The 26,501-nt window shown below is 41.7% G+C and overlaps 1 protein-coding gene across 1 annotated transcript; it reads right to left on the reverse strand.

Annotated features, from left to right (window-relative positions):
* Positions 1-5,223: 5,223 nt before the first annotated feature.
* Positions 5,224-26,341, reverse strand: LOC115179320 (carboxypeptidase B2-like). Its single transcript, XM_029740726.1, has 11 exons — positions 26,205-26,341; positions 19,813-19,888; positions 19,467-19,591; positions 19,048-19,156; positions 18,602-18,703; positions 18,364-18,471; positions 17,691-17,801; positions 17,064-17,154; positions 16,615-16,817; positions 15,677-15,761; positions 5,224-5,937 (listed from the first exon to the last, which is right to left on the reverse strand). Exons 1-11 carry the CDS (start codon positions 26,321-26,323, stop codon positions 5,741-5,743), a joined length of 1,326 nt encoding a protein of 441 aa, XP_029596586.1. The 5' UTR covers positions 26,324-26,341; the 3' UTR covers positions 5,224-5,740.
* Between the last annotated feature and the right edge of the window lie 160 nt (positions 26,342-26,501).

A 26,501-nucleotide genomic window follows, 5' to 3' on the forward strand; every position in this document is an offset into this window, starting at 1 on the left:
CTAGCCACGCCCCCTGTCTATTTATTTTTATTTCACCTTTATTTAAAAATAAAAATAGAAAAATCTATGTACAGTGTGTGCAAACGTAGAAGAGTAGGGAGGTAAGGTAATAAATAGGCCATAGAGGTGAAAATAATTACAATTTAGCATTAATACTGGAGAGATGTGCAAATGATGATGTGCAAGTAGAGACACTGGGGTCCAAAAGTGCAAGAGGGTAAGTAATAAAATGGGGATGAGGTAGTCGGGTGTGCTATTTACAAATTGGCTGTGTACAGGTACAGTAATCGGTAGGCTGCTTTGACAGCTGATGCTTAAAGTTAAAGAGGGATATACGTCTCCAGCTTCAGAGATTTTTGCAGTTCGTTCCAGTCATTGGCAGCAGAGAACTGGAAGGAAAGGCAGCCAAAGGAAGTGTTGGCTTTGGGGATGACCAGTGCAATATACCTGCTGGAGCGAGTGCTACAGGTGGGTGTTGCTATGGTGACCAGTGAGCTGAGATAAGGCGGGGCTTTACCTAGCAAGGACTTATAGATGACCCTGAGCCAGTGGGTTTTGCGATGGATATGTAGTGAGGGCCAGCCAACAAGAGCATACAGGTCGCAGTGGTTGGTAGTATATGGGGCTTTGGTGATAAAACGGATGGCACTGTGATAGACTGCATCCAGTTTGCTGAGTAGAGTGTTGGGGGCTATTTTGTATATGACATCGCCGAAGTCAAGGATCGGTAGGATGGTCAGTTTTACGAGGGTATGTTTGGCAGCATGAGTGAAGGAGGCTTTGTTGCGAAATAGGAAGCCGATTCCAGATTCAGTTTTGGATTGGAGATGCTTAATGTGAGTCTGGAAGGAGAGTTTACAGTCTAACCAGACACCTAGGTATTTGTAGTTGTCCACATATTCTAAGTCAGAACCGTCCAGAGTAGTGATGCTAGTCGGGTGGGAGAGCGCGGGCAGCAATCGGTTGAAGAGCATGCACTTAGTTTTACTAGCATTTAAAAGCAGTTGGAGGCCACAGAAGGAGTGTTGTATTGCATTGAAGCCCGTTTGGAGGTTTGTTAGCACAGTGTCCAAATAATGGCCAGATGTATACAGAATGGTGTCGTCTGCGTAGAGGTGGATCAGAGAATCACCAGCAGCAAGAGCGACATCATTGATATATACAGAGAAAAGAGTCGGCCCGAGAATTGAACCCTGTAGCACCCCCATAGAGACTGCCAGAGGTCCGGACAATAGGCCCTCCGATTTAACACACTGAACTCTATCTGAGAAGTAGTTGGTGAACCAGGCGAGGCAGTCATTTGAGAAACCAAGGCTATTGAGTCTGCCGATAAGAATGCGGTGATTGACAGAGTCGAAAGCCTTGGCCAGGTCAACAATATTGATGACAACAATGCTGTTTTCACATTTCTTCTTAATATAAATCTACTAGCCTTCTATAATGACACTAAAGGTTTGTGTTTCTTACATCAGCAAACAGCTAGTTTGTCTTTTCTTAGCAAATTGCCCTAAAGCTTGTGAGATGCTAATTGTTAGCCGCTAATGCTAATAGCTAGCTAGCTAATAAATGTACTGAGTAAGAGCAAACGTAGCTAGCTAATACAGCCTGATAATACCAGTGATGGTGTAGACCTAAATCAGCATGTTGTTTGTGCAACAGTATCTTCTAAATCAAAGCAGAATATGTAAAGCAAGAATATGTTAGCTACATAATGTAGCTAAGAGAAAACATGCAATGTAGCAAAGATTATAGGGTCCCCAAGGAAACACTTACCAACACTCTTTTATTTTTTATTTCACCTTTATTTAACCAGGTAGGCCAGTTGAGAACAAGTTCTCATTTACAACTGCGACCTGGCCAAGATAAAGCAAAGCAGTGCGACAAAAACAACACAGAGTTACACATAAACAAACGTACAGTCAATAACACAATAGAAAAATCGATGTACAGTGTGTGCAAATGTAGAAGAGTAGGGAGGTAAGGCAATAAATAGGCCATGGAGGCTAAATAATTACAATTTAGCATTAACACTGGAGTGATAGATATGCAGATGATGATGTACAAGTAGAGATACTGGGGTGTAAAAGAGCAAAAAGATAAATAAAAATATGGGGATGAGGTAGTTGGGTGTGCTATTTACAGATTGGCTGTGTACAGGTACAGTGATCGGTAAGCTGCTCTGACAGCTGATGCTTAAAGTTAGAGAGGGAGATATAAGACTCAAACAATTGTTGTGGAAATACTACACAGGGACACTCGAAGATACATCTTAAATTAATAATTCTTTATTATCAGCGCGCTGGAGAGGTTCCAACCAACTCAGTGCACCAAGTACACATGTCAATCAGGAGCTCTACCTGGGGCAGTCCTCTTAGATACAGACAAATTATATTTGCATGATTTAGCTTATTCATCGTTCATAATTAATTAATCATTAACGTTTACTTCTTTCATGTGACCGACCAACACTGGGTCATGCATGTGACAGACCAACACCTCACGAGGCTTCTTCTCTCTAAGCTGAGACCTTGAAACTAAGATATCTTTCGTTCTCAAAACAAGTTTCTGGGCGTACTGCCAAATTGCAGATACTGATAGTGAGCATTCGTTCAATGAGTCCCTCATGAACACAGAAATTGGTTATTAGAAAAGCACAAACATAAAAATGTCAATTAAACATTATTTTCATGAACACTGTTACAAAATATTTGTCATGTTTAATGACTAAGGTGTCTGTTAATTGTATTTTCATATTTTATAAATGATGTATTATTTCAATTAGAAACCAACTGTAAAGGAGTTATTGGTTCATGACATCATTTAGAAAACATACACATAATGAATTGGATATTTACTAACAGTTATTAAGTGTGATTAGAACTATTATCATCAACACTTACTAATACTGCAATTGATGATGAATAGATATAGAAAATCAAGAAGATTGAATTACTGCTATTTTTTTTATTTAACTGCCTTTTCCGTCAGCATGCTAGGCTAGCTAATGCTAGAACGAGCACTATTTCAATCTTCTTGATTTTCCATATCGGATAATAGGATCATTAGGAGTACAGGCACGTCTTCCATCCCTGGATTGGGGTACGTTTTCTAGCCATATCCGCATTCATCACTGCGGTGATGCAAACATTATGGCTGAGGATCATTCTGACTTGAAGGGGAAGATGTATTTACTGCTCAACCTCAAGTCGAAACATATCGGCTAATAAAAACCCTATTACCACGGTCTCAGTCTTTCTGTCTCTCTCTGAAGCTGGTTTGCTCTCTTTAAGTCACTTTGTTGTGGCTGGTCTCTAGTTCGTCTCTCTTTAGTCAGGATGTTGTACTCATTACAGTAGACACATAGGCCTATGATCCCAGCCAGTAGAACACACTGCAGCAGCTCCAGAGGGTCTCTTCCGTCAAATGAAAATATACTGAGGCACACATTGCTATTATAACATCAATCTGACAGACATTTTCTTCTCCTGCAACCTCATCTTTATTTTTGTCTCAGCTTTGGTTACATGTTCAGTTGCTATTTCAAGCTCTGAGAATGAAAATCTATATTTTCTTCTGGTAAGAGATTTGATGTGTGTGTTTGTATTGTTACCTGAATGATGAGCACCAGCTCCAGCCATCTTGCTGGGCTTCAAGGTTCTCTCTGACATACACTACACGACCAAAAGTATGTGGACACCTGCTTGTCGAACATCTCATTCCAAAATCATGGGCATCAATATGGAGTTGGTCCCCCCTTTGCTGCTATAACAGCCTCCACTCTTCTGGGAAGGCTTTCCACTAGATGTTGGAACATTGCTGCGGGGACTTGCTTTCATTCAGCCACAAGAGCATTAGTGAGGTCGCGCACTGATGTTGGGCGATTAGCCTGGCTCGCAGTCGGGGTTCCAATTCATCCCAAAGGTGTATTATGGGTTTGAGGTCAGGGCTCTGTGCAGGCCAGCCAAGTCCTTCCACACCTATCTCAACAAACCATTTCTGTATGGACCTCGCTTTGTACACGGGGGCATTATCATGCTGAAACAGGAAAGGGTCTTCCCCAAACTGTTGCCACAAAGTTGGAAGCACAGAATCGTCTAGAATGTCATTGTATGCTGTAGCGTTAAGATTTCCCTTCACTGGAACTAAGGGGTCTAGCCCGAACCATGAAAAACAGACCCAGACCATTATTCCACCTACACCAAAATTTCCAGTTGGCACTATGCATTCGGGCAGGCAGCGTTCTCCTGGCATCAGCCAAACACTGATTTGTCCATTTCCACTGCTCCAGAGTCCAATGGCAGCGAGCTTTACACCACTCCAGCCAACACTTGGCATTGCGCAAGGTGATCTTAGGCTTGTGTGCAGCTGCTCGGCCATGTAAATCGATGTCATTAATGTGCTGACATTGCTTCTGAGAATAGACGATTTTTACGCCCTACACGCTTCAGCACTCGGCGGTACCGTTCTGTGAGCTTGTGTGGCCTACCACTTTGCGGCTGAGCCGCTGTTGCTCCTAGACCTTTCCACTTCACAATAACAGCCCTTACAGTTGACTGGGGCAGCTTAAGCAGAAATTTGAACTGACTTGCTGGAAAGGTGACACCCTATGACGGTGCCATGTTGAAATTCACTGAGCTCTTCAGTAAGGCCATTCTACTGCCAATGTTTGTCTATGGAGATTGCACGGCGGTGTGTTTGATTTTCTTCACCTGTCATCAATGTGTGTGGCTGAAATAGCCGAATCCATTCATTTGAAGGGGTGTCCATTCTTTTGTATATATAGTATATCGCCCACATACCTTTGGTCATGCAGTGTATGTTCCCTGCACTGCTCTAGTCTGTGTGTGATTTATTGTGAACTATTTTACATTTTCAACTACAATGAAGAGGAAACCAACACACTTTGATCACCTTGTGACTCCTGTCAACCTTAGTTTCCCACGGTGCATTGTAGTTTTAAACATGTGATTGAAGAATTGAAGTCAATATGTATTAAGAGGATCCACTGAAGTGACACGACTGAGGTTTTGACAGTTCGGCTCGCACGTGACCGGCCAACAATGGCCCTAAAGGGGTCCTTTTTCTATCTATACGGCCTGTATATGACAATGACATCTGTGTTAAGAGTATTCTAAGCAGTGCAATGATGTTATGTTTTCCAGCCATGCTTCAAACTAAAGGGAAGCCAGTGTAAAAATTGGCATTCTCAGAAAGGCCAAAACATCAACATTTAAATATCTAATTTCATTATTGTTTTCTGTTGGAATATTCATCTTTGTTACACCATTAGAAGCCTACACACAGAGAACTGTCAACACAACTACAGTTTAAAGCTTCAAAACTGTAGGAGGATAATAAGAATAAGAAAGGAATTGAAAGAAAGATTTCATTAGTGTCTATGATTACTTACTACAAAAACATGAATGCTGTGCTAGAGTGACGCTAGGCTGGCCTAGCGGTCTAAGCCGCTGCCTGTGGAACACAGCTTGCTGCAGCATGGGTTCGAATCAGACCCATTGCTATTTCAGCACTCTCTCCCCCGTCTTTCCTCTCCTCCAACAAACAACTAATTATGTAATGATTGGGACTGCCCCACTCCTTAAAAAAAAAAAAAGATGATACAATTTACAATCATGTTTGACAGACACGCACACAAAATAGACTTTGATAAAAGGGATTACTTTGGACCAAATCAGACGTGAAACTGCTCAGGTTTACACAGCCAACTTCTCAGGGACATTTAGGGTTGGGGTTGTTTTTTCTGAATGACTCTGAGAGCGATACTCTTAAGAGCGAGGAGGGCTTCATTGCAGGCCTTGGAGATGAATGATGGCGGTAGGAGGAAACCATATCGACCACGGTCCTCCAGCTCAAAGGTGAAGGAGTAGTGGATGCCCAGGTTGTAGGCCCAGTCGTCAGAACCTCCGGGGGCTACGTCTGGAGAAGGACGAAGGAAGAACAAGGAATTTAACTTGTTTTGTAGTGACTGTTAAGCTTTTCAAAGCAATTGGCAGCATTTTATTAGAAAACAGCCTGGTCTCATAGACTAGATGAAACATAGTAAATGTAAATCCGGGACACTCAAATTAGTCTGACATGTTGCATTTGGTATGGTTACATAAGAGCGATGGTTGCTTAATGCAAAAACTAAAGTAGGATGGTTGGTCAGGGTGGACTGGTGGGCGTGTAACACGAACATCTAGCAACCCAAAGGATGCGAGTTTGAATCTCATCATGGGAAGTTTATCATTTTTAGCTAATGAGAAACCTTTCAACTACTTACTACTTTTTTTTCTACTTTGCAACTACTTAGCATGTTAGCTAACCCTTACTCCTAACCCTTTCAGCTAACCCTTCCGCTAACCCTAACCTTAACTCCTTAACCAAATTCAAAAAATATTGTACATTTTGCACATTCGTAGCATATTGTACCATTTGCAAATTCGTAACATACAGTACCAGTCAAAAGTTTGGACACACCTACTCACTCAAGGGTTTATGTTTATTTGTACTATTTTCTAAATTGTAGAATAATAGTGAAGACATAAAAACTATTCTTCAAAGTAGCCACCCTTTGCCTTGATGGCTGGTTTGCACACTCTTGGCATTCTCTCAACCAGCTTCATGAGGTAGTCACCTGGAATGCATTTCAATTAACTGCTGTGCCTTGTTAAAAGTTAATTTGTGGAATTTCTTTCCTCCTTAATGCGTTTGAGCCAATCAGATGTGTTGTGACAAGGTAGGGGTGGTATACAGAAGATAGCGCTATTTGGTAAAATACCAAATCCATGTAATGGCAAGAACAGCTCAAATATGAAAAGATAAATGACAGTCCATCATTACTTTAAGACATGAAGGTCAGTTTCTTCAAGTGCCAGTCGCAAAAACCATGAAGTGCTATGATGAAACTGGCTCTCATGAGGACCGCCACAGGAAAGGAAGACACAGAGTTACCTCTGCTGCAGAGGATAAGTTCATTAGAGTGAACTGCACCTCAGATTGCAGCACAAATAAATGCTTCAGAGTTCAAATAACAAACACATCTCAACATCAACTGTTCAGAGGAGACTGCGTGAAGGCCTTTATGGTCAAATTGCTGCAAAGAAACGACTACTAAAGGACAGTAATAAAAAGAAAATAATTGTTTGGGCCAAGAAACACAAGCAATGGACATTAGACTGGTGGAAATCAGTCCTTTGGTCTGATGAGTACAAATTTGGGATTTTTGTTTCCAAATGCCATGTCTTTGTGAGACGCACAGTAGGTGAACAGATGATCTCCGCATGTGTGGTCCCCACGGTGAAGCATGGAGGAGGAGGTGTGATGGTGCTTTGCTGGTGACACTGTCTGTGATTTATTTAGAATTCAAGGCACACTTAACCAGCATGGCAACCACAGCATTCTGCAGCGATACGCCATCCCATCTAGATTGCGCTTAGTGGGACTATCATTTGTTATTCAACAGGACAATGACCCAAAACACACCTCCATGCTGCATCAGATGACCCGGCCTCCACAATCACCTGACCTCAACCTAATTGAGATGGTTTGGGATGAGTTGGACTGCAGAGTGAAGGAAAAGCAGCCAACAAGTGCTCAGCATATGTGAGAACTCCTTCAAGACTGTTGGAAAAGCATTCCAGGTGAAGCTGGTTGAGAGAATGCCAAGAGTGTGCAAAGCTGCCATCAAGGCAAAGGGTGGCTACTTTGAAGAACCTAAAATATTTTTTTGTTTAAAACTTTTTTGGTTACTACATGATTCCATATATGTTTTTTCATAGTTTTGATGCCTTCACTATTATTATACAATGCAGAAAATAGTGAAAATAAAGAAAAACCTTGAATGAGTAGGTGTGTTCAAACTTTTGACTGGTATTGTATAAACTGAACAAAAAAATAAACGCAACATGTAAATTATTCTTTCCATGTTTCATGAGCTGAAATAAAAGACACCAGAATTTTTTCATACGCAGTAAAATCTTATTTCTCTAAAATTGTGTGCATAAATGTTTATGTCTGTCACGGATCCCTCCGGAACTGTCATTACACACACCTGGTCCCTATTCCCTGATTAGTAATTGTATATGTGTGCCCTTGGCTTACCATTGTCTGGTCGATTATTGTTCCTATGTCTGTTGGTTTGTGTGAGTACCTGTGCTGTTTGTTTTGGCTTTCGTGCCACGTATAGTTAAAGTCGGAAGCTTACATACACCTTAGCCAAATACATTTAAACTCAGTTTTTCACAATTCCGGACATTTAATCCTAGTAAGAATTCCCTGTCATAGGTCAGTTTGGATCACCACTTTATTTTAAGAATGTGAAATGTCAGAATAATTGTAGAGAGAATGATTTATTTCAGCTTTTATTTCTTTCATCACAGTCCCAGTGGGTCAGAAGTTTACATACACTCAATTAGTATTTGGTAGCATTGCCTTTAAATTGTTTAACTTGGGTCAAACGTTACAGGTAGCCTTCCACAAGCTTCCATCTATACGTTGGGTGAATTTTGGCCCATTCCTCCTGACAGAGCTGGTGTAACTGAGTCAGGTTTGTAGGCCTCCTTGCTCGCACACACTTTTTCAGTTCTGCCCACAAATTTTCTGTAGGATTGGGGTCAGGGCTTTGTGATGGCCACTCCAATACCATGACTTTGTTGTCAAGCCATTTTGCCACAACTTTGGAAGTATGCTTGGGGTCATTGTCCATTTGGAAGATCTATTTGCGACCAAGCTTTAACTTCCTGACTGATGTCTTGAGATGTTGCTTCAATATATCCACCTAATTTCCCGCCTCATGATGCCATCTATTTTGTGAAGTGCACCAGTCCCTCCTGCAGCAAAGCACCCCCACAACATGATGCTGCCACCCCCGTGCTTCACGGTTGGGATGGTGTTCTTCGGCGTGCAAGCCTCCCCCAGTTTCCCCCAATCTGTCTGTAATCACTTGTTGGAAAAATGACTTGTGTTATGGACAAAGTAGATGTCCTAACTGAATTGCCAAAACTATAGTTTGTTAACAAGAAATTTGTGGAGTGGTTGAAAAACGAGTTTTAATGACTCCAACCTAAGTGTATGTAAACTTCCGACTTCAGCTGTATATTGTGCAGATGATTGCGGGTCTCGTCCCGTGTGATAATCATTGTGCGATTGTGTATTTATTCGAGGTACTCATCGCTCTTTTGTTTGGGTTTCTACCCTGTGTTTTATATACGTGCTTGTATGGTCTTCGTCCCCGTGCCTTTACATGGCACGCTGTAATTTGGGTATAATAAAAAAACATATTACGCATTCCTGCACCTGTCTCCTGATCTCTTCATACCAACGTGACAATATCCCTGTTAATGAGAATTTATCCTTTGCCAAGAAACTTTTACAGATGCCCAATAGAGAGCATCCTGTCGGGCTGTATCACCGCCTGGTACGGCAACTGCTCCGCCCACAACCGTTATGTTCTCCAGAGGGTAGTGAGGTCTGCACAACGCATCCCCGGGGGCAAACTACCTGCCCTCCAGGACACCTACACCACCCGATGTCACAGGAAGAACCAAAAAGATCATCAAGGACAACAACCACCCGAGCCACTGCCTGTTCACCCCGTTATCATCCAGAAGGCGAGGTCAGTACAGGTGCATCAAAGCTGGGACCGAGAGACTGAAAAACAGCTTCTATCTCAAGGCCATCAGACTAACACTGAGTGGCTTCTGCCAACATACAGACTCAATCTCTAGCCACTTTAATAATACAAAATTGGATGTAATAAATGTATCACTAGTCACTTAAACAATGCCACTTTATATAATGTTTACATACCCTACATTACTCATCTCATATGTATATACTGTACTCTATACCATCTACTGCATCTTGCCTATGCCGTTCGGCCATCGCTCATCCATATATTTATATGTACATATTCTTAATCATTCCTTTACACTTGTGTGTACAAGGTAGCTGTTGTGAAATTCTTAGATTACTTGTTAGATATTACTGCACGGTCGGAACTAGAAGCACAAGCATTTTGCTACACTCGCATTAACATCTGCTAACCATGTGTACGCGACCAATAAAATTTGATTTGATTCTAAGATAATTCATGTGGCATATTAAGAAGCTGATTAAACAGCATGATCATTACAAAGGTGCACCTTGTGCTGGGGACAATAAAAGTCCACTCTAAAATCTGCAGTTTTGTCATAACACACAATGCCACAGATGTCTCAAGTTGAGGGGACGTTTTGAGGGAGCATGCAATTGGCATGCTGACTGTAGGAATGTCCACCAGAGCTAGAGAATTGAATGTTAAATTCTCTACCATAAGCCTCCTCCAATGTCGTTTTAGAGCACTTGGCAGTATGTCCAACCGGCCTCACAACCACAGACTACATGTAACCACGTCGGCCCAGGACCTCCACATCCAGCTTCTTCACCTGCGGAATTGTTTGAGACCAGCCACCCGGACAGCTGATGAAACTGTGGGTTTGCACAACCAAAGAATTTCTGGACAAACTGTCAGAAACTCTCTCAGGGAAGCTCATCTGCATGCTTGTCGTCCTCACCAGAGTTTTGACCTGACTGCAGTTTGGCGTCTTAACCGACTTCAGTGGGCAAATGCTCACCTTCGATGGCCAATGGCACACTGGAGAAGTGTGCTCTTCACGGATGAATCCTGGTTTCAACTGTACTGGGCAGATGGCAGTGTGGGCGAGCGGATTGATGTCGTCAACGTAGTGAACAGAGTGCACCACGGTGGAGGTGGGGTTGTCGTGCCATTTATCCGTCACCATCGCCTCAAGTTTTGAATTTTTTTATTTATTTCCCCTTTATTTAACCAGGTAGGCCAGTTGAGAACAAGTTCTCATTTACAACTGCGACCTGGCCAAGATAAAGCAAAGCAGTGCGACAAAAACAACAGCACAGAGATATACACGGGATAAACAAATGTACAGTCATTAACACAATAGAAAAATCTGTATACAGTGTGTGCAAATGAAGTAAGGAGGTATGGCAATAAATAGGCTATAGTGGCGAAGTAATTACAATTTAGCAATTAACACTGGAGTGATAGATGTGCAGATGAGGATATGCAAGTAGAAATACTGGTGTGCAAAAGAGCAGAAAAACAAATATGGGGATGAGGTATGTAGTTGGTTGGATGGGCTATTTACAGATGGACTGTGTACAGCTGCAGCCATCGGTAAGCTGCTCTGACAGCTGATGCTTAAAGTTAGTGAGGGAGATATGTCTCCAACTTCAGTGATTTTTGCAATTCGTTCCAGTCATTGGCAGCAGAGAACTGGAAGGAAAGGCGGCCAAAGTAGGTGTTGTTTTTGGGGATGACCAGTGAAATATACCTGCTGGAGCGCGTGCTACGGGTGGGTGTTGCTATGGTGACCAGTGAGCTGAGATAAGGTGGCGCTTTACCTAGCAAAGACTTATAGATGACCTGGAGCCAGTGGGTTTGGCGACGAATATGTAGCGAGGACCATTTTTTTAAACAAGCATTTAAGAGCAGTTGGAGGCCACGGAAGGAGTGCTGTATGGCATTGAAGCTCGTTTGGAGGTTTGATAACACAGTGTCCAAAGAAGGGCCAGATGAATACAGAATGGGGTTGTCTGCGTAGAGGTGGATCAAAGAATCACCCGCAGCAAGAGCGAAAACATTGATATATATACAGAGAAAAGAGTCGGCCCGGAAATTGAACCCTGTGGCACCCCCATAGAGACTAACAGAGGTCCGGACAACAGGCCCTCCGATTTGACACACTGAACTCTATCTGAGAACATTTAAATTTTTACGTTTTAGTCATTTAGCAGACGCTCTTATCCAGAGCGACTTACAGTAGTGAATGCATACATTTCAATAAATTTTATACCTTTTTTTTCTTTTTTTTCATACTGGCCCCCCGTGGGAATCGAACCCACAACCCTGGTGTTGCAAACACCATTGCAAACACCATGCTCTACCAACTGAGCCACAGTTAGTCAACCAGGCGAGGCAGTCATTAGAGAAACCAAGGCTGTTGAGTCTGCCGATAAGAATACGGTGATTGACAGAGTCGAAGGCCTTGGCCAGGTCGATAAAGATGGCTGCACAGTACTGTCTTTTATCGATGGCGGTTATGATATTGTTTAGGACCTTGAGCGTGGTTGAGGTGCACCCGTGACCAGCTCGGAAACCGGATTGCATAGCGGAGAAGGTACGGTGGAATTCGAAATTGTCAGTGATCTGTTTGTTCACTTGGCTTTTGATGACTTTATGTAACAGTGTAGGTTCCGTCCCTCTCTTCACCCCAACCCGGGCTCGAACCAGGGACCCTTGCACACATCAACAACTGACACCCACCGAAGCATCGTTACCCATCGCGCCACAAAAGCCGCGGCCTACTTCAGGTCTCAGAGCGAGTGACGTCACTGATTGAAACGCTATTAGCGCGCACCACCGCTAACTAACTAGCCATTTCACATCGGTTACACTTAGAAAGGAAGGACAGGATGGATATAGGTCTGTAACAGTTTGGGTCTAGAGTGTCTCCCCCTTTGAAGAGGGGGATGGCCACGGCCGCTTTCCAATCTTTCCAATCAGACGATACGAAAGAGAGTTTGAACAGACTAGTAATAGGGTTAGCAACAATGGCGGCGGATAATTTTAGGAAGAGAAGGTCCAGATTGTCTAGCCCAGCTAATTTGTAGGGATCCAGATTTTGCAGCTCTATCAGAACATCAGCTGTCTGGATTTGGGTGGAGGGGGGGGGGGGGCTTAGGCCAGTTGTTGTGGGGGGGTACAGAGCTGTTGGCCGGGGTTGGGGTAGCCAGGTGGAAAGCATGGCCAGCCGTAGAAAAATGCTTATTGTAATTCTCGATTATCGTGGATTTATCGGTTGTGACAGTGTTTCCTAGCCTCAGTGCAGTGGGCAGCTGGGAGGAGGTGCTCTTATTCTCCATGGACTTTACAGTGTCCCAAAACCTTTTGGAATTAGTGCTGCAGGTTGCACATTTCTGTTTGAAAAAGCTAGCCTTTGCTCTCCTAACTGACTGTGTATATTGGTTCCTGACTTCCCTGAAAAGTTGCATATCGTGGGGACTATTCGATGCTAGTGCAGTACGCCACAGGATGTTTTTGTGCCGGTCAAGGGCAGTCAAGTCTTGAGTGAACCAAAGGCTATATCTGTTCTTTGTTCTACATTTTTGAAAGGGGCATGCTTATTTATGATGGTGAGGAAAGCACTTTTAAAGAACAACCAGGCATCATCTACTGATGGGATGAGGTCAATAACCTTCCAGGATACCCGGGCCAGGTCGATTTGAAAGGCCTGCTTGCAGAACTGTTTTAGGGAGCGTTTGACAGGGATGAAGGGTGGTCGTTTGACCACGGACCCATTACGGACGCAATGAGGCAGTGATCGCTGAGATCCTGATTGAAAACAGCAGAGGTGTATTTAGAGGGCAAGTTGGTCAGGATGATATCTATGAGGGTGCCATGTTTACGGATTTGGGGTTGTACATGGTAGGTTCCTTGACAATTTGTGTGAGATTGAGGGCATCTAGCTTAGATTGTAGGAAGGCCGGGGTGTTAAGCATATCCCAGTTTGGGTCACCTAACAGTACGAACTCTGACGATAGATGTGGGGCAATCAATTCAAATATGGTGTCCAGGGCACAGCTGGGAGTTGAGGGGGCTCTATAACAAGCGGCAACAGTGAGGGACTTATTTCTGATGGATGGATTTTTAAAAGTAGAAACTCGAACTGTTTGGGCATAGACCTGAATAGTACGACACAATCTGCAGGCTAGCTCTACAGTAGAATGCAACTCCGCCACCTTTAGCAGTTCGATCTTGACGGAAAATGTTGTAATTGGGGATGGAAATTTCAGAATTTTTGGTGGCCTTCCTAAACAAGGATTCAGACACGGCTAGGACATCAGGGTTGGCGGAGTGTGCTAAAGCAGTGAATAAAGCAAAGTTAGGGAGGAGGCTTCTGATGTTAACATGCATGAACCCAAGGCTTTTATGGTTACAGAAGTCAACAAATGAGAGCGCCTGGGGACCCACAGGGCCTGGGTTAACATTTACATCACCAGTGGAACAGAGGAGTAGGATGAGGGTACAGCTAAAGGCTATAAGAACTGGTCGTCTAGTGCGTTGGGAACAAAGAATAAAAGGAGCAGATTTCTGGGTGTGGTAGGATAGATTCAGGGCATAATGTACAGACAAGGGTATGGTAGGGTGCGAGTACAGTGGAGGTGAACCTAGGCATTGAGTGATGATGAGAGAGGTTGCATCTCTGGAGACGCCAGTTAAGCTAGGTGCGGTCTCCGCATGTGTGAGGGGTGGGACAAAGGAGCTATCTGAGGCATGTTGAGCGGGACTAGGGGCTCCGCAGTAAAATAAAACGATGAGAGCTGCCCTAAACAACAGTATACAAGGCAAATTGACATTAGCGAGAGGCATAAAGCAATCACAGATGTTGATTGGAGAGCTAAGACAACAACGGGTAAGACAACAACGGGTAAACGGCTAAGACAACAACAACGGGTAAATGGCAATGAATGGGCAGAGAGGGTCAGTTCACTACACACAGGGCCTGAGTTCGAGGCTGGGGCCGACAGATAAACAAAATGAAGTACCATGTTAATAAACAGCAGGAATTAGCTGTGTAGTCGAATAATCATAGGATTGATAATGTTTCAGGATGATAATGCACGGACTAATGTCGCAAGGATCTGTACACAATTCCTGGAAGCTGAGAATGTCCCAGTTTTTCCATGGCCTGCATACTCACAATTGAGCATGTTTGGGATGCTCTGGATCGACGTGTACGACAGCCTGTTCCAGTTCCCGCCAACATCCAACAACTTTGCACAGCCTTTGAAGAGGAGTGGGACAACATTCCCCAGGCCACAATCAACAGCTTGATCAACTCTATGCGAAGGAGATGTGTTGCGCTGCATGAGGCAAATGGTGGTCATACCAGATACTGACTGGTTTTCTGATCCACGCCCCTACCTTTTTTTTGTTTAAGGTATCTGTGACCAACAGATGCATATCTATATTCCCAGTCATACATAGATTAGGGCCTAATTCATTTATTTACATTAACTGATTTCCTTATATAAATTGTAACTCAGTAAAATCTTTGAAATTGTTGTATGTTGTGTTTAGATTTTTGTTCAGTGTAATGAATTTGGTGATGGACAAATTAATACATACTATACGAAAGTAACATATCATACTAACGGATTTACTTACAGAATAATACGAAATGTTCTGAGACCAGGTTGTATAAAACGGTATATTTGGATCCTGGATGGTGATAGCCAGGAGTTATTCATGATAATTCCCGCGTAATGATAACATTTCTATTTGAATTATCAATGTGCATCCACTGTCCCACAGTCCAGCCAGGCAATTCATAAACATAATCTCCACTGAAAAAATAATCTAAACATTATATCCCCATGCTTCTAGCCAACATTTGGTTTGCAACAGTAGGGGTTTGTCTGAACCTTGCTGCCTACCTCTCCAACCTACGTGATACAGACGAAAATTCTGTGAGTATCACAATGTTTTTGTTTTTTTTTAGACCTGGGTTGGGGTCAATTCCATTCATTCCTATGCTTCCTGAGTTGACAAAATTTTAAATGGAATTGACCCCAACTCTGATGATGACTGACTCACATATTGTTTTTGCTGATGCGCCATATTTGTAGTTGTTCCTGTAGTATCTTCTGATTTTCATGGCTGCCTCCTGTACAAGCTCAAACTGTTAAAAAAACAATGGAACACAGTTAATAAAAAAAATGAAGTGTTACCTATTCATACATTTTTGTTGTTGTTGATAATATACAGTGAGGTCCAGGAGTATTTGGACAGTGACACATTTTTTGCTGTTTTGGCTCTGTACTTCAGCACTTTGGATTTGAAATGATACAATGATTATGAGGTTAAAGTGCAGACTGCCAGATTAACTTTACAGAACTTTTTGTACATAATTTTGGGAACCAAAAGTATTTGGATAAATTCACTTATGTGTATTAAAGTAGTCAAAAGTTTAGTATTTGGTCCCAAATTCCCAGCACGAAATGACTTCAAGCTATAGACTCTAGAAACTTATTGGATGCGTTAAATATGATTTTGTGCCCAATAGAAATGAATGGTAAATAATGTAGCGTCATTTGGAGTCACTTTGATTGTAAATAAGAATATAATATATTTCTGAACATATGATTATGGATAAGCCTGAATAAATCGTGAATAATGATGATTTTATACATTTAGAGGCACAAAGACACCCACAAGACATTCTAACCTCTCACCATTACCAATACCAGGGGAGGTTAGCATTTTTGTGGGTTATGATATTTACTGACTGATCAAAAACCAGTATATGGATCACCATATAGGCATTTATAAGTAGCTAATTATTCCATTTCAGGTATGATTAGCCTATTATTGTTTGTGTGAATAGGAAAACACTGAAAAGGCTTAATAAATGGCTAATTATACAGAATATATGCCTAATTAGCTACTTACAAACACACTTATCAACTGCAAATTAATGCCTAATATGTGATCCCTAGGTTTCATCCACCCATTCATCGCTCCCAACAACTCACCAACTCGGCGTGGTTAGGCACCTCCTCATTGGAGCAGGAGTATGGGAAGAGCAGCATCTGACCATAGGAATGGATGGAGAGGTAGAGCTTTACCGAGTCTTTGTGGCTGCGCAAGAAGTTAGCCACGGCTTCTGCCTCAGGCTCCGACTCTGGGAACTGGCCACAGTATATCTCATCACAGGGCCTGTTGGAGGCTCCCTTCGCTGCAGACGCAATATAATAGAACGTTTATTTTTCATTTGGTTAGAATGCCTTTTTCCCCAACACCCCCAGAAGCACAGACACACACACGTTGAGCGACACAGAGTCAGTAGCAGTGCAACGCCCCTGGATGGAGAGCAATTTTGGGGATAAGAGGCTTGCTCAAGGGAACAACGGCAGTAGTTTGTATGTGAGATCAGAGACCAATAGCCCTCAAGCTGCCAGTTCATTTCCCATTTCAGACTTACTGCACCAGTTTGCATCAAAGTTTCTATTGAGGTCGGTTCCAACACAGTTACTTTCCTTGCTCGAGGAACGATTCTTCCTCCACATTCGATTCTGGTGAAATAAAGGAGCACACACAGTATAATCTCAAAACATATAGCCTACTGCCATATACTAAAACATATACGGACGTAAACTCACAAAATATGAAATCTCTCTGACATTCTGTATATTCATTATGCAGAATAAATTAAGTTGAGTTGTTTAAGGGTGAGTGGAATGGATCTCTGTGTTAAAATTATATATTTGTTAGATCATTGATCTTGGCTGAGAGATCATTCATATGCACTAAGTACTGTATGTCCATATGATGCACAGTGCTCGTAGAGATTACCATTTTTGTGTGGCTCAGATTGCCATATTTGAAGGCACTGGCAGCATTCCAGACTGACTACATTGCAGAATCATGCCAGATCTCACTGGATCGTGGGATATGAGCTAAACACTTCATATAGCAATCTGACGCCCAACTGCGCAGTCCATGAGGTAGCAGACGACTATTGGTCAATACCACGTCTGCAATGTTGTCGTCTTGGAACGCAGCCACTGACTCAATTTCGATACATCTTATTAATTGCCTTATTCTTTACCGTTGTCCATGTGTACTTGTATCCATCCGGGTTCATGACAGGCAGCACATAGATGTCCATACTGTTCAGCATCTCAGTGATATCATTGTTTAGATTATAGAAATTCAAGGACTGAGGAAAGAGCACAAGGAAGATTCAACATTTTAATATAGCTGTCTATGTTCCAAATCAAAATAGTGGCTTTGTGATCATTACCAAAGCTAAGATGAGTTTTCATTGGTGTAGTTAGACCACTGGGAATGGCTTTGATCACAGAAATAAACTCTCAGAAAGGTATTGGAAAATCATTCAATGTTAGAAATTGTTCATATGTAACAATAATACCCCTGATGTCAAAAACATCAAGAACAAAGTCAATATTCCTCTCATGCCAGATGGGGTAGAACAATGACTTTTCCTTACAGTTATGTCTGAGTTATTCCACAAAAGAGCTTTATGTGGGGAAAAGTTGTGCAGGAAACACATTTTAATATAGCTGTCTATGTTCCAAATCAAAATTGTGTGCAATACGATTTAATACAATTCCAGAGCCATCATAAAAATGTTCAATTGTACTTCATAACCAATGAGTTATGAAGATGCTATATTGCCAAAGATCTATACAGTATGGCCTATCAGAATAGATAGAATATAAGTTGGTAGAGAATCGGGGTTTTAGGAACATGGTACTGACATATTGCACAAACCACAGGCAGAAAGCTGGGGAGATCCATTCTCTAGCATGAATGCCACAGTCAATCCACATAGCTCTCTTTTCAGCTCTCTCTTGTCGTCCAGACAACTGAAAAAGACAACAGAGAAAATCAATAATTTGATCAGTATAAAATGACTATGACCTATAAAATGAGTATGACATTATTTAAAAATATAATAATTGTATGAATCATTGCTAAAAAGGCAGCTTGGGGAACCTTGAGAACGTAAAGTGGGCGTTTTTCATACGATGAGCCAATCAGGATGACTTTGACCATGTCTGGGTGTTCCTGGGCAGTCTTGTTGATCCAACAGTATATCTATAAAAGAGACAGCACGATAACATTTTCATAATAAAAACATACTTGACATCTACTAGCTGGGATCACAAATGACCAGAGCCTTGTATTCATAAAATGTTTCACAGTAGTATAACTGATCTAGGACCAGCTGCCCCTGGCCATATAATGTTACTATCTAAGAAGCATCATAACGATCCTAGATCAGCACTCTAACGCTGAGACGCTGTATGAATACGGGCCCAGAAAAGGTTATGACGTTAAAGTAATGTTAATGGGATGTTACATTGAGATGATGTTGTTACATTACATTAAGGTTATGTTAATAACGTTAGGTAATGACATGACACAATCAGGTCTCTTACGTCCTCCAGAGAATGGTATCGATCATAATAAGATACGCTGCTTCGAGGGTCTGACGATTCATTCCTGGTCTGCATCTCGATCAGTTCCTCTGTGTTGTCCAGTAGCACTCTGAAACAAACACACATTCTTACTCTTGGGGATTTCTCTGAACTATTAAAAACATTCTACATGCATTTCATAATACTGAAAGCTTATATCATGGATATGACCGTAAGGGCATAACATAGCAAAATCAATATTGAAGTTTAAGCGAAGTCGGCTGGTAGTCCAAACCGGGGCTTGAACTCAAGATCTTGCTACTATAAACCCAACACCTTAGCCATTAAGCCAAGAAATCTGAACTTTTTGACGAGGCAGTTAGGTATTGTGTTAAAGTTGCTAGTCTTGCTAAAATATGAGCACTGATCACATGACATACTGGTGTGTTAGGTGGTGTGTCTGCATCAGGTCTGTGACAGTCCCCAAGTTGTTGGCAGGAACAAACAGGTGCACCTCAGTGTCTGCTCCGATGTGCTCAGGTGAAACAGGTGACCACAAAACTGTCTGGGAGACACACACAAACACACACACACAAACGCATGAATAAACTTGAAAAAGAATGCATCCTAATTGCGTGTAACATGAAGTCTGAAAACAACACACTGTAACCTATTACAGAAACAAAAATAGTAATTGCACAATGTTCTTGGTTCAAGACCAGTGAAGTGAAAAGTTATTTTTAAACAGAAGTGATTTATTAGTTTATTATCACATCATTATTGTACCTCATATTGGCTGGATATGTTCCTCACAATATCTGCTTGTTGCTGTGTTGTGACTTGGATTGAGAGTACTTGGTTACTGTGAAAGACAAAGGAAAAATAGGCTAATGTGGCTTCCTTTTCTCGTCTCCTGTTCATCTCCACATAGGAAAGGAGATGAGGTCACTAGACTATTGAGATGTAGGGGAGAGTGAGGTAAGTTGAGCCAAAGGGGTAAGTTGAGCCACCCTTGTTTCTAGAAATTAATATTTTTGACCAAATATGTCGAAAGAGGTTATCATTTCATGGAATCTGTGAAGGAATAAACCACATGGAAAAAGTGGTAAGCAAGTTTGTAAAAATGTAACTGATTTTCACCAAGTCAAATTAGTTTACTTGGTTAGAGCAGGCCTGGGCAATTATTTCCATGGAGGGCCATATTAGAATATATTTTTGAAATCGTGGTCCAGAATCATATTACAGGATTATACATCATGTGTATGACTGTGTTGACAGATATATCTACTGTAAATCACATCCAGATATGCTACTTATTTTACTTTTTTAACATGAAGAGAAATAAACCACATCCATGTTCTCCTTTTGGGAGGTATTTTCATTATTAAACATGCAATGAACTACACGGAGGGAAAAGTACACTGTGCATTCAGCACCACGGACAGAACTCTTGTTAACGGTATGCACAAAAACACAAGAAAGAAAGAGAGCTCAACATTACATTTAAACTCCTCAATCAGTGTGAGGAGTGAAGTCTCTGATGGGCATTGACTAGAGCAGTGAAGTCAGGTGTAGTTTCTGACGTCGCTATGCGCAGGATTGCTGAGAGGTGAGATTCAGTAAGAGATGATCTGTGCCTTGACTTGTTATATTTCATCACTGAAAATGTCTGTTCACATACATAGGTTGACCCAAACAGTATAAGCATCTTCTGAGCATGACTCCTAATCTTTGAACAATGTTGTTCATCGAGAGATGCATAGAACCTCGTCAGTGACATTGTTTTGAATAGTTCTCCAATCACTGCATCAGACTGAAGATCGATAAGCTCAAGTTGCAGGTCAGTGGGAGTGTTATCCACATTGAAGGTGAAAGGAGAGGAAACCAACAGCATGTCATTTTCCACATATTTTCCTTTCATTTGCAAAAACTCAGAAATCTCCGACTTCAGGTCCCACATCCTTTTACGCACCTTCCCCAAACTCAGCCATCTCACGTTCGTTTTGTTCGGGGAGATCTGCATGACCCGACTCTGTCTCTTCCAACATGAGAAACTGCCTGTGGTTTAAAGATTTAGCTCTTATGAAGTGTATCACTTTAGTGACTGTATCCACAACATGGCTCATTTTCAGAACACATTTACAGAGCACCTCCTGATGGAGTTGCAAGTTTTGGCACCCATCAGTGGTCACACTGGATAACTTTCCAAAACTCAGTTACAGCTTTGACACACACTTATTAACCTCCTCCAATAAATCGTTCCCTGGGATTGTGCTCTTCATTGACTGCACTGAAGCAAGCTTCTCTGTAATTTCAACGTCTGGGGTTACGCCTCGTAAGAATATCAACAACTGTCACGTCAATTTCAACTGTTGTTCCATATTCTCTGCGATGTCCTCAACATGCCGCGTCACTGTTCGTCTTGACAGGGAAATATTTTCAAACAGCTCTTTCTTGGCCGCGCAAAGTATTGCTGCAGAGTCATGGCTAGCTCCCGCAATTCCGTCGTTTGCTGAATGCAGTTTTGTGAAAAGTCCTTGCTGCTTTTGCAACTGAGAAAGCAACTCCTTCGATGCACTTGCCCTCTGCTCAGAAGACATATTCCTATATTTCTCTTCATGCTTCGCCTGGAAGTGTCGGGACAAGTTGTAGTCTTTCAAGACAGCGATGCTCTCTTTGCACACCAAGCACACAGCTTTCCCTGATACCTCAATAAAGAAATTGTTCCATGTCCACTCTTGCTAGAACATCCTACATTCATTGTCTTCTTCCCTTTTTCTTTTTTATTATTATTTTTTTCTTTTTTATAAATGTTTATTCATAATACAAAAATCAACTTACATTGCTACATCAAACATGTCTAAAAAAACAAAACACAGGTATTAACAAGAAAATACTAAACATACAAAAAATATCAACTAAATAATAAAATAATTTTAAAAAAATGAACAATTCTAGTGAAATTGTGTTCACTCTGAAAGAATCTCATTATAATGATCAGGAAGATGTTATTCTTGTTGTTATTCGCAAGGGATAAATTCTTAACAAGATAATTAAATTCAATCAAAAATATGTGTAATTTTGGTATAGAATTCTGGAATTTTTGTTTGTGTATAAAGTATTTGGCAACAAGAGTAAAAAAATCACAATAATTGCAATGGTCTTGTTATCATTGCAATAGTAACATTATATTCTTTATGTCAAAAACATGGGTAGTGTTCATAATGGTAAGTAAGTATTCTGCAAGGTTTTCCCAAAATGCTGACACAAATTTACATTCAAAGAACAAGTGAGTCAGATTCTCACCTTGGACAACATAGAATTACATGGATATATCTCATGTAGAATTTTAAAGTGCACTTCCTTAAATTTGTTTGGTATACAATATTTGTAAGGCCTTAACCAAGCTTTTTCCAGACAATGTCAGGAATACGCATGTTCCAGGAAAATGTTCCTCTAGATGTAAGTTGGTTCTGTGAATGGAGAATTTGTCTTATTAAAACAAGATTTTTCAAGTAAGCTCACACTGTCACGCCCTGACCTGAAAGAGACGTTTTGTTTCTCTATTTTGGTTAGGTCATGGTGTGATTTGGGTGGGCATTCGAGATTTGTAGTTCTTTGTTATTTTCTATGTTTTCTATTTCTATGTTGTCATGTTCTTGTTTTGTATTTCTATGTTGGGTTTTGTTTGGGATGATCTCCAATTAGAGGAAGCTGGTCCTCGTTGTCTCTAATTGGAGATCATACTTAAGTAGGGTTTTTTTTCTACCTGGGTTTGTGGGAGATTGTTTTTGAGTAGTGTATGTTTGACCTCTGCGTCACGGTTTGTTGTTTTGTTCTTTAGTTTATGTATTGCATAGTTTCACAGTGTAAATAAAATGTGTAACGACACACACGCTGCACTTTGGTCCGCTTCTCCTTACGACAACCGTGACAGAATCTCCCACCACCAAAGGACCAAGCAGCATGATCAGCAGGACAAATGGACTTGGGAGGAGATATTGGACGGGAAAGGACCCTGGAGGCAGGATGGGGAGTATCGCCGTCCTAAAGAGGAAATTGAGGTAGCGAAAGTGGAGCGGCGATATTACGAGGCACTATACCAACCACGAGGCAAGTGCGAGAGGTAGCCCCCAAAAATTGTTTTGGGGGGGGCACACGGGGAGATTGGCAGAGTCTGGTTGGAGACCTGAGCCTACTTACCGTGGGGAGCAAGTGACGAAGCAAGCACCGTGTTATGCGGTGATGCGCACTGTGTCGCCAGTGCGCATTCACAGGCCGGTGCGATCTGTGCCCGCGCCCCTCATTTGTCGAGCTAGGTTGAGCATCCAGCCAGGACGGGTTGTGCCAGCTCTACCCCTGAGACCTCCGGTGCGCCTCCACGGCCCAGTATATCCTGTACCTGCCCCTTGTACCCGGCCTCCAGTGAGTCTATCCAGCCTGGTATGCCCTGTTCCTGCTCCCCGCACTCGCCCTGAGGTGCGTGTTACCAGTCTGGCACCACCTGTGCCAGCCCAATGCATCAGGCCTCCAGTGAGCATTTCCTGTCCGGAGCTTCCGGCGACAGTTCCCAGTCCGGAACCTCCTGAGACGGCCCCCAGTCCGGAACCTCCTGAGACGGCCCCCAGTCCGGAACCTCCTGAGACGGCCCACAGTCCGGGATCCTCCGGCGATGATCTACGGCCCGGTTCATCGAGCGACAATCCACGGTTCAGAGCTTCCGGCGATGGCGATGATCCACGATCTGGTTCCTCCCGCGACACAAAAGCAGAGGGATCAGCGGGCAGAGCGGGGGCTACGCCCCGAACCGGAGCCGCCACCATAGGTAGATGCCCACCCGGACCCTCCCCTATAGGTTCAGGTTTGCGGCCGGGAGTCCGCACCTTTGGGGAGGAGGTACTGTCACGCCCTGACCAGAGACGTTTTGTTTCTCTATTTTGGTTAGGTCAGGGTGTGATTTGGGTGGGCATTCGAGATTTGTAGTTCTTTGTTCTATTCTATGTTTCCTATTTCTATGTTGTCATGTTCTAGTTTTGTATTTCTATGTTGGGTTTTGTTTGGGATGATCTCCAATTAGAGGCAGCTGGTCCTCGTTGTCTCTAATTGGAGATCATACTTAAGTAGTTTTTTTTTTTACCTGGGTTTGTGGGAGATTGTTTTTGAGTAGTGTATGTTTCACCTCTGCGTCATGGTTTGTTTTGTTCTTTAGTTTATGTATTGCATAGTTTCACAGTGTAAATAAAATGTGGAACAACACACACGCTGCACTTTGGTCCGCTTCTCCTTACGACAACCGTGACACACCTTCCAAACTTAGTTCTGGATAAGCTTTGTGATCATTACCAAAGCTAAGATGAGTTTTCATTAGTGTAGTTAGACCACTGGGAATGGCTTTGATCACAGAAATAAACTCTCTGAAAGGTATTGGAAACTCATTCAATGTTATAAATAGTTCATATGTAAGAATATTACCTGTGTTGTCAAAAACATAAAGAACAAAGTCAATATTCCTCTCATGCCAGCTGGGGTAGAACAATGACTTATTCGTTACAGTTATGTCTAAATTATTCCACAAAAGAGCTTTATGTGGGGGAAAATTTGTGCAGGAACATATTTTCCTTGCCATTAAAGCTTGCTGGTGAAACCTAGTCAATTTAGCGCGTAATCTTTCAGGAATATAATTACATTTCAGTAAAAATTGACCTCCAAACTTAAACACATTATTTGGAATTAAATATCATATTGAATCAGTATTGATCAAACATATTTTCAACCAGTTGATCTTGAAAGTGTTATTTATGTCAACAAAATCCAACACTTCCAGACCTCCTTCAACTCTTTTATGAGACTTATTTTTCCAGTTGAAGTCAAGAAAGGTCTTGTTGATCTCTTTACAAGTAGAGGGATTTACAAATAAAGATAATGTGGGGTACACAAAGCGAGACAGTCCCTCTGCCTTGGACAGAAGTACTCTCCCAAGTACAGAAAGATTCCTTTGTAGCCAATTATTAAATATATTTTTTGTTTTCTTAATTTTAGGAGAGAAAATCATATGTTGTCTGACTAAGTGTTTTTTTTGACAGGTGTATTCGTAAATATTTAACAGTCTTTTACAGGAATATTTTCTATTTCTTTATCATCGGAATCATATAAACAATATTTCACATTTAGAAACATTCAGTTTTAATCCTGATGCAATAGAGAATTCAGTGATGGCATTAAGGACATGGACGACCTGAGTAGTATCATCAGCCAGTTGGAAAATGTTGATTTCTTTGTTAAAAAATGGTTAAGCCATACCGATTTGCATTATTCTGAATATCTAGAGATAGATGTTCCACAACCAAAATGAATACAAATGGCGAAATTGGGCATCCCTTTCGTACACTTCTGTTGATATTGAATCTTTTGGATGTATTAAAGTTTAGTAACATTTTGGCGCAATTGTAATTGTGACGTGTGTCAGCCTGTCAGTCACTGTCTGTCCTCGTGCAGTTGTTATTTATACGTGCCTTCAGAATAAATGGTTAAATCATTACACAAAGGCGGGTATTCATTGGGCTTTTAATTTGAATAACAAATACGTTTTTCAAAACTTGATCAGAGCATGATTCCGCGGGCCGTCTACTGCCCCGGGCAGGCCTTTGCCCAGGCCTGGGTTAGAGGTTTCATGAGGCTTGTATCTAAACCAATGTAGATCATTTTAATACTGTCCTATACACCAGTTGGGGTCTCTATAAGCTTAAATATGAGATCTTAAACCTAGCATGGAAGTGCATCCTTGTAGCTGTGTGGGCTAATATAGTCCAAATGTTTGCCTTGGGGTAAATTGAGCCAATGGCAAATTGAGCAAATTGAAGTGTTATCCTTCCCAGATGCGTTTGTTATTCATTACAGTTCCGTATTATAGCAAATGCATGGGTTTAAATGTATCCTGTCATCTCATGATTTCTTGTGAATTCCTTAAATCATGTCAACGACGTCAACTTCATGTCAATGATCACTTCAATTCTACTTTTTTTAAAATACAGAAAACGTGAAGGAGGATATACGTGGAAAGAGTAAATGTGATCATGTGGTAGTCCTTCTGGATCTATCAATCAAACGCATCTATTTTTCATTTAGGTTAAGCAAAGTCTCCTAAACAATTATGACAATGTTTATTGTGGGAAACTTACTGTGTTGAAGTGCAGTCACTTGTCTTAAGGAGTTTGTAAAAGTTCAGCAAAACAACCCATATTAGAAGAGCCTTCATGTTTAATGTGTCCAAAACGTGTGCAAGATGTTTGGTTAACATGGTAGAGAGAGAGAGAGAGAGAGAGAGAGAGATCTGTGTTGATTTAGCCAGAGTAAAGTCTAAGTTAAACTTTACTTTTTTGAGGAGGGCTTTGGGCTGTTTTGCACTAACAGTGAGCTGTTTAATACATCATGATCCCCCCCCCCCAAAAAAATCTATAATATGTCTTTCTTTTAAA

Source organism: Salmo trutta, chromosome 39, assembly GCF_901001165.1.
Source record: "Salmo trutta chromosome 39, fSalTru1.1, whole genome shotgun sequence".
Lineage (NCBI taxonomy): Eukaryota > Metazoa > Chordata > Actinopteri > Salmoniformes > Salmonidae > Salmo > Salmo trutta.